We start from the raw sequence: 7837 nt of genomic DNA, 5'->3' as shown, positions 1-7837 counted from the left end.
ATATGTCACTGCCAAACCTCTTTATTTTTCATCTCATATCGATGCTGTCTGCATTTTTTGGAACAGGCAAGTAAAATGTATTTACATTATTTTTTTTTTTATTCTGTTGCTTTCCTGTAATAAACAGCTGTGATTTCTAGACTATGCCAAAGTAAATGTTTCATGAACAGAAGTTATTTTATAAATGACATGCATTCATACAAATACCTAAGCACTAAGTCACTGTTTTTATATTTCAGCTGGTGGCTTTTATTATTACATAACAACTGACTGCATCTATAGTATCAAAGATTACAGCGACATGGTTTATCTTGAGTCACATTCCTTCAATAAAGATGTGTTTGTACAGTACAACAGCACTGTGGGAAAGTTTGTGGGGTTCACTGAGCAGGGAGTGAAATGGGCAGAGGAGTGGAACAAAGATGAGGCCGACATGCAGAAAATGAAAGCTGCAGTGGACACAATCTGCAAATATAATGCTCAGATTAAGGATGTATCTATCATTGATAAATCAGGTGAGTGCGACAAGACGATTGTATTATATTTACTGCTTAATAAAGATTTTTTTTACTTTAACAAGGGAAATATTTCTATGCTTCTCATCATCACAGACGCTTTTATAAATTATTCATTTGCATTAATAATAATAATAATAATAATAATAATAATAATAATAATTGAGATTTCATGTAATTTTTGGACCTAGCACATCTTGTTCTTTTTTCATACTTGAAAGTTTTATAGCTAGTTGTCCTGTAAACTAATGTATCAGTATGTGTATTTATACACCAATGATGTTGCACAGCAAAAAAAAAAAAAAAAAAAAATGATAAATTAACTCTCCCAGGAGTTTATTTAAGTACTCACTGAGTGATGATTGATCATTAATGAATTCACCTGATGTGAAGCAGAATCACTGAAGGAGAAAATCAATTATAAGTCACCATTATAGTGGTCAGTGAGCTCTTGACCCCTACCATTTTAATTTTAAATTATAACAGTTAGACAAGCCAAGAACAGAAATAATAAGGTGGTGAGGATTATACTTTAACATTTTGACAATTTGAGTCACTGAACTAATTTAGAGTCTAATCTTTGAGTTATATTTCACTTTTTATTCAACTGCCTTGTTCTTTGCCCTGTATTTTTTAGACATTTTGAATGGATTTCTGATAAACAGTTCGGATAAAAAAAAATTATATATATCCTTTAGGCACATAGACATCAAGATCACCAGCGTATTCACATAAACACATCAACAAAACAAGCTACTAAAAAGCCACATAAAAACAGCAAAAACAAAAGAAAATAGTAAGAATAAAAGAAATTACAAAGACAATTCAGCTCGTAATTTATTCATGTCATGTAATTTAATCATGAGTTCTGATTGGCTACAACATGCTTTTTTGATTCTCTTGCTGATTCTTGATGTCTGTCTTTTTTTTTTTTTTTTTAGTAAAAATATGTTTTAAAAACATCTGTCTGATTATACCAAACATTTACAGACTTTATGTTGTTCACAGAGTTGACATAATCAATAAAGAAAACCTGACTCAGTTATTCAGGTCACTACACCACAGAAACATACCAAAAAAAATGTAATGATAAAAATTAAAGGGTCAAGATAATCGTCAGTCATCACTCAATGCATCTCTTAATTACCTCATTAACTGTAACACTACTTCAGTGTTACTTTTAACACTCGAGTGTGGAGTCAAATAAACTCCTGGGTAGTTCATTTAACACTGGGCTTTTTGCTGTGTGTTTTGCTGTTTTTTCCTGGCTCAGTCAAACCGAGGGTTATGCTCAGTTCAGTGAAGCAGGCCAATGGCAGACATCCCGCCATGCTTTTGTGTAGTGCTTACAACTTCTATCCTGAAAAAATCAAAGTGTACTGGATGAGAGATGGAAAAGTGGTAACCCCAGATGTGTTCTCCACAATGGAGCTGGCTGATGGAGACTGGTACTATCAGATCCACTCTGAGCTGGAATACACCCCCAAATCTGGAGAAAAGATTTCCTGTGTGGTGGAACACGCCACACTGTAAAAAAACAACCTATAGAATCTACTCAATAAAATGAGGTAAACTGATGTAACTTTTTACACTCAGTTTGTTTGGGTAGATTCTATCCTATATGTCCGAGTAAAGAATACCTGAATTTATCAGCTAAGACAAACTAAAAAAAGTAGGTAAAGTCTACACAGCAAAAAGCCCAGTGTTAAATGAACTCTCCCGGGAGTTTGAGTCCATACTCAAGAGTGTTAAAATGAACACTGAAGCAGTGTTAGAGTTAATGAGGTAATTAAGTGATTCATTGAGTGATGATTGAAAATTATTGAAGACACCTGAAGACATGTTTACGTCACCATTATAGTGGTCAGTGTTAGCATTAGTTGGGCTCTTGACCCGTAGCTTTTTAACATTAGCTTTTGTTCAATTGTTTAGCTAAACTAGCCAGACAAGCCAAAGAGCAAAAGTCATGCAATGGTGATAATTCTGTTTTAAAATAAACTTAGTTTGAGCCACTGAAACCATTTAGAGTTTTATATCCTTTATTTATTACAACTGCCTTGTGGTTTCACAGCAGCAAAAAAATAATGAAGCCTGAATTTTTTTTTTTTACATTTTGAAAGGACTTTTTTACAAGCTCCTCCGATCAAAAAAAACTTTCAAAAGCTGTTCTTTTAGGCACACACAGACATCATGAATCAGCATATGAATCTCAAAAATGGTGACAAACAGCATATTCAGAAACAGATCAACTCTAAACATCATGGAAATCATCAGCTCATAATTTATTCATGCCACAATGCATGATGGGAGATATGGATGAGTTTTGATTGGCTACAACATACGTTTTTGTTGGTCACCATTGTTGTGATTCTCATGCTGACTGTTGATGTCTGTGTGTCTAAATCTAAAAAATGTTTATATTTTTCCCGGTCAAATAAATTTCAGAAACACCTGTCTGATTAAAGCAACATAAACAAAATACAACTCACTTATTCTGATCGTTACTTCATGACTTTGTCAAAGCATATTCAAAACCACAAAATCTCATTTCTTCTGTTTTGTCTGACTGTTATAACTCAATTACAACACCCAAACAAAATCTAAGATTAAGAAGTTACTGGTAAAGAGCTAAACTAATGCTAACACTGACCACTATAATGGCGACTTACAAAATTAGATTTTCTCCTTTTGGTGATTCTGTTTATTAACATCAGGCATCTTTAATAATGGTCAATCATCACTCAATGAATCACTTAATTACCTCATTAACTCTAACACTGCTTCAGTGTTCATTTTAACACTCTTGAGTATGGACTCAAACTCCCGGGAGAGTTCATTTAACACTGGGCTTTTTGCTGTGTAGACTTTACCTACTTTTTTTTAGTTTGTCTTAGCTGATAAATTCAGGTATTCTTTACTCGGACATATAGGATAGAATCTACCCAAACAAACTGAGTGTAAAAAGTTACATCAGTTTACCTCATTTTATTGAGTAGATTCTATAGGTTGTTTTTTACAGTGCAGTTTAACCCAACCCATGATTTATGACTGGGGTAAGATGAGACATTTACCCTACCCTCATCAGTCTTTCCTTAATAAATGATTTTGACATATTTGTGGGATCAAATAGAAAACATGGATATTATTTTATTACACTTCCACAGCTAAACAAATATTAAATTATATGTAAATGTTGAGAATGTTTACTCATATTTGCTATCATTCACTAACAGAGAATGATTTCTGTACTTTACAGACCCCTCTATGTCTGAATCTGACTGGAATAAAATTGCCATTGGGGCATCTGGTCTGGTTCTGGGAATCATCATAGCAGCTTCTGGACTGATCTACTACAAGAAAAAATCAGCAGGTCAGTTTAAAGGAGAGAAAATCAAGCTGATTCTCATCATACACCATCATATGCCTGTACATTTATCTAAAGTGTAAATAAATGAATGTTTGTTTTATGTTTTTCAGGGAGGATCCTGGTACCAAACTGACTACACTAAGTCTAATGTTACCTGATGCCAGCTGAAAGAGGACCTGCTTGGATCACTGATGCATTCTTTATGACACTTTTACCAACCGTCTCCCTATACTGAACTTTTGTTTATGTGTATGTGCGTGACTTGAATTTGAGCATCTCTATGTAATGCTGATAATGATAAAATAACACAGGAGTTTATGGATAGTAATGAATTTGCTGATCAAATATGGATAGTAACAAAGTATATGATGATGTTAGAAAGGTTTTCAATCTATGTTTTCATGTCAGTTCTTTTGAGAAACCAGTTAAAGCTTTGATTCAGTCAAGGAGTCAGCATTCCTATAAGAAGAAAACATTATCTAGCTCATGCTGTGTAAAATGTTAAAAACAAAACAAAAACTATATAAATGCATGAGAAGTGCAAACATTCATTCATGTTACTATAGTACCCCCAACTGGCATATTTGTTAATTGTGCATGTAATTTTCAATATGATTGTTTCTTTTAAATAATCTTACTAACACTGTGCTACTTGCAGAAGAACATCCATAATATGTAATATCATCTGGATATCTTTTTAATCTGTAAATTTCAGTTCTAAATGAATATTTCTTTGCAAAATTTGTCATTATTAAATGTTTTTTTTTTTTTTTTTTGCTTAAGACTTTCTTTGGTAATAATTTATTTTGATTCTACTAACAGTAAATAAATTTGCAACTGCATGTCAACTGGTCATTTGAGTATCGGTAGACTGTCTGCTTAATATCTTCTAACACTCTTCTAAACTTTGCAATTATATGTCAATTTATTCTACTAACCCTAAACCTAACCTAACAGTCTGCTCTGAGAGTTAATAGACATGTAGTTGCAAATTAATGAAAATTAGTTAACATGTAGTTGCAAAATTACTTATAGTTAGAATGTCTAAAATGGACTATCAAAATAAAGTGTAAACCTTTCTTTTTTTTCATGTTTTACAACATTTAACTTTAACTTTCCTACAGTTAAAGCTTGTCAAATGATTAAAAAAACATTATCAGCATGATTGTGTAAAACTAAATTTTATGTCTATTGCCACCCACTGCAACTTAAAACAACAATGGAAATAAATACAATTGGAATAGCAAACCACATGGGAGAGCATTGCTATTGTGTGACTATATTGTATTGCAATAGGTAGCATTTCAATGGTAATGTTAAATTACAAACTGATTAGTATACAAATTATAATTAACATGCACTCTTAAATCGGATATGTTAAAAACAACACAACCTGTGTTATATCTTCACACATCTGTGAAGATGCATTTTGTGTTAATGAAATTTGAACACAACCAATGTTACATATTTAACCCACCAATGTGTCACAAATCACACAATTAAATAGATATGCTATTCTTAACCAGTTAAAATGAAGGAGAAAAAAAGAGCCACTGCGGTGACTTGATTATTTTCAATAAAACATCCACATCTAAACCTTACTTAATTCTCAATAAGATGTTTAGTATAGGAAGACATAGGGTGCTTTCACACCTGTAGGTCGATTGCTTTGTTCTGAAACAGAGATTCAAATTATTACAATGTTGCTTTTTATTCATTGTGCGGTAGGCTTTCACACAGCAACGTTTCTAAACGGACCAAATGTGTTAATACAAGTCAGGCACGAGTAAACTGTCCTCTCATTGGTCAAAGTTCCACGGTTTATTTTCTGGATTCTGCTCAGCTGTCACCCGTCAGGATGGAACAACAACAGCTTTGCGGGCTTATTGTTGCATTTTTTAATGGGAGTTCACAGCTCTCTCTAAGCCAGATGATTGAAAAATTTCTTCCATCTTTGCTCCCCCCTATGATTTTTGCCAAGAGTGCTTTGATGTCTCCTACAGCCAGGAGTTTGCCCATAGTTTCTTCTTCAAACACCCTAATCCATTTCCCAGCCTCCTCGTGCACGTCCGGGAGGCGAGTGACTAGCCCCTCCAAGTCCTGTGAAGCCCAAGGTATGTACTGCCCCTGCGCTCCTTTTATTAAAATAGGAAGTTGTTTTGTTAACAGTCTAAGCCGTCCTTGTTCATCTTCTCGTGACCACCTTACTTCATCAACTGAGGACTCCTTTACACCTTCTTCCCCTTTACTTTCTAATGATCCACTGCTTCTCAATACTTTATCTGTTTCCTGTACAAACTTTTCTGTTTCCTTAATTCTCCTATTTAATTCTTCTTCGAATAACCTTGCTTCTACATCAATTTCCTCTTCAATCCTTTTTGTGTTCAAGTGATTTCTTTCTACTTTGAGGTTTTTGTTCATATTGTGTTTTTAATTCCTCCAAAGCTGTCTGCACTTTGCTTATAACAGTCTAAGTATGGACTTTTATTTTCACTCCAATTTTGCCTGCTTTTTGGTCTAACATCTGGCCCCATTCGTTCTTCATCTCTTAATTCCACATCTCCTTCCATCTGCATCTCTCCTGTTACTCCTACCACTCCTTTGAGTATTGGAAATTGACCTTGAGAGGCCCCATAAGGAGGGGGGTCAGCAAACACTTCTCCCTTTTCTTTTGCTTCTCTCTCTGCCTCCTTTAAAATCTTCCTAGCCTGTTTCATATTTTTCAGTAAGTTTTCTCCTTCTTTTTTGAATAAAGGCAACACTTCTTGTTCCATTTTCCTTTTTTCTTCTCTTTTTTTCTGTTTTTGACTCATATCTTTAGTCTTGTAATTATTTTATCAATGTTTCCATTTCCTCACACATCAAATGTTCAGTTCACCATTTTGTCATCAATTTTTTCGTTCTTTTCTGCCATTTTTTGGAGAACATATCTATAAGTTCTTTACTTAAGGGATATTTCGATCCCAAAAGTTCTACACGAGTTCCAGCCATATTTCTACAATACAACCCTTAAACTTGAATAGTTGAGTACAGAGATGGGACCAAGTCATTCCTTTCAAGTCACAAGCAAGTCTTGAGTCAAATCCCAAGTCCTCAAAGAGTTAAAGTTAATGAGGTAATTAAGTGACTAATTTAATGATGATTGTGCATTAGTGATGAACACCTGCTGTTATTGAGAATTACAGAGGATCAGATGTTGATGTTTAAGTGGTTAAAATGATGCCACCATCATGGAGATCAGTGTGTGCTTTAGTTGTGCTCTTGACCCTTGACCTGCTATATTAGATCTCTCTTTATAACATTGCATGTTGTGCAAACAGTGAGATCCAAGCAGCGAAGTGAGCAGTCACTATGCACTAATGTAGTCATCATGAACTTGCTTGATCACATCCAAAAAGACTTTTTTTTTTCTCTCTTATATGTTTAGGTTTTGCAGCATGTAAGTAGAATGTTTCTCTAACAGCTACAGTGAAAGATTTTAAAACATATAAAGCATATACAAATGTGAACATCTACAGTATTAAGACACACACAGACATCAAGAACCAGCATATGAATCTCAACAATGGTGACAATCAACCAAACGCTTCATGCTGCAATGCATGCTGGGTATACAACATAGGATAAATGAATAATTATTATCACCACTGTTGAGGATCGTATGCTAAATGTTCATGTCTAAAAACCTGAGCCAATACTGTTCTTTCTTTTTATATTGAAACATTGTAGTATTGTTGTTGTTTTTTGCAGTTGTGCAACAGCTGAATGTCAGTCAAATAATTCAAATAGTGATACCAATTCATGATGTTCATCCAAATTAGTTATAAGTTGAGAGTGTAAGATAATCTGCTATTACAAGCTTTTGATTCAGTAATGCACAAATGTTTGCTATAAAACAATATTGCAACTGTTTAGAAGCAAATTACATTAAAATACTCAAAGGGTCAAGAGACAA

The 7837-nt window shown here is 33.9% G+C and overlaps 1 protein-coding gene across 1 annotated transcript; it reads left to right on the top strand.

Moving 5' to 3' along the window:
- LOC127160217 (rano class II histocompatibility antigen, A beta chain) lies at positions 1 to 4457 on the top strand. Its single transcript, XM_051102877.1, has 6 exons — positions 1 to 66; positions 240 to 515; positions 1789 to 2036; positions 3535 to 3568; positions 3772 to 3885; positions 3993 to 4457. The coding sequence occupies exons 1-6, from the start codon at positions 3 to 5 to the stop codon at positions 4013 to 4015; spliced, it is 759 nt and encodes a 252-aa protein (XP_050958834.1). The 5' UTR covers positions 1 to 2; the 3' UTR covers positions 4016 to 4457.
- The last annotated feature ends 3380 nt before the right edge of the window (positions 4458 to 7837 follow it).

The sequence above is a fragment of the Labeo rohita genome, unplaced genomic scaffold (assembly GCF_022985175.1).
Source record: "Labeo rohita strain BAU-BD-2019 unplaced genomic scaffold, IGBB_LRoh.1.0 scaffold_30, whole genome shotgun sequence".
NCBI classification, from domain to species: Eukaryota; Metazoa; Chordata; class Actinopteri; order Cypriniformes; family Cyprinidae; genus Labeo; species Labeo rohita.
Note: the sequence above shows the minus strand (reverse complement) of the source record. Positions and strands in the feature narration are given on the sequence as shown.